This window comes from Buceros rhinoceros, unplaced genomic scaffold (assembly GCF_000710305.1).
Source record: "Buceros rhinoceros silvestris isolate BGI_N320 unplaced genomic scaffold, ASM71030v1 scaffold35481, whole genome shotgun sequence".
Classification (NCBI taxonomy): Eukaryota; Metazoa; Chordata; class Aves; order Bucerotiformes; family Bucerotidae; genus Buceros; species Buceros rhinoceros.
The window spans coordinates 1-522 of NW_010393092.1; the positions used below are offsets into that span (position 1 = coordinate 1).

Below are 522 nucleotides of genomic sequence, written 5' to 3' on the forward strand. Positions count from 1 at the left end.
AGTCATTTAGTTGCTTCTCTTTTCAGGTATTGATTTTAAAATCCGAACCATAGAGCTGGATGGCAAGAGAATTAAACTGCAGATCTGGTAAGATTCTCCACTGCGGCCAGTGTCTGCTCAGCGCGTGGGGTGGGGGTGGTGTTATTGTGAAGTTTTTATTCCAGTTCTGCTCCTCGGCACTGTACGAGATCTTAGAAGCTGAAAGATAGTTCTAATGCATCTAAGGACTTGTTCAGATTAAATTAGTTAAAACTTCTGTGGCTTTGACTGGAGCGCGATGGTTTGCGTGAGCCCCCGTGTCCGTCTGTTCCAGGGACACCGCCGGGCAGGAGCGATTCCGGACCATCACCACCGCCTACTACCGGGGAGCCATGGTAGGAGCGACGCGGGGCAGCGCCGCAGCCAGATCCGCTGGCTCCGATGGGACTCCCACCACTGCTCTATTCCAACCTGCAAACTCTGCCTGGCTAAATATTTACAGTGGTGCTGGACGGGCTGGGGCCGCTGGGCGCTCCCGGCGGC

General features: G+C 54.0%; 1 protein-coding gene across 1 annotated transcript in view; it reads left to right on the forward strand.

The window, feature by feature from the left end:
- The first annotated feature begins 31 nt into the window (after nucleotides 1-31).
- Nucleotides 32-522, forward strand: part of LOC104501009 (ras-related protein Rab-8A) — a 3,767-nt gene continuing 3,276 nt past the window's right edge. The window contains exons 1-2 of the mRNA XM_010144743.1: nucleotides 32-87; nucleotides 314-374. Coding sequence (XP_010143045.1) covers nucleotides 372-374 — 3 coding nt within the window. The 5' untranslated portion in view covers nucleotides 32-87; nucleotides 314-371. The remainder of the gene's footprint in view (nucleotides 88-313; nucleotides 375-522) is intronic.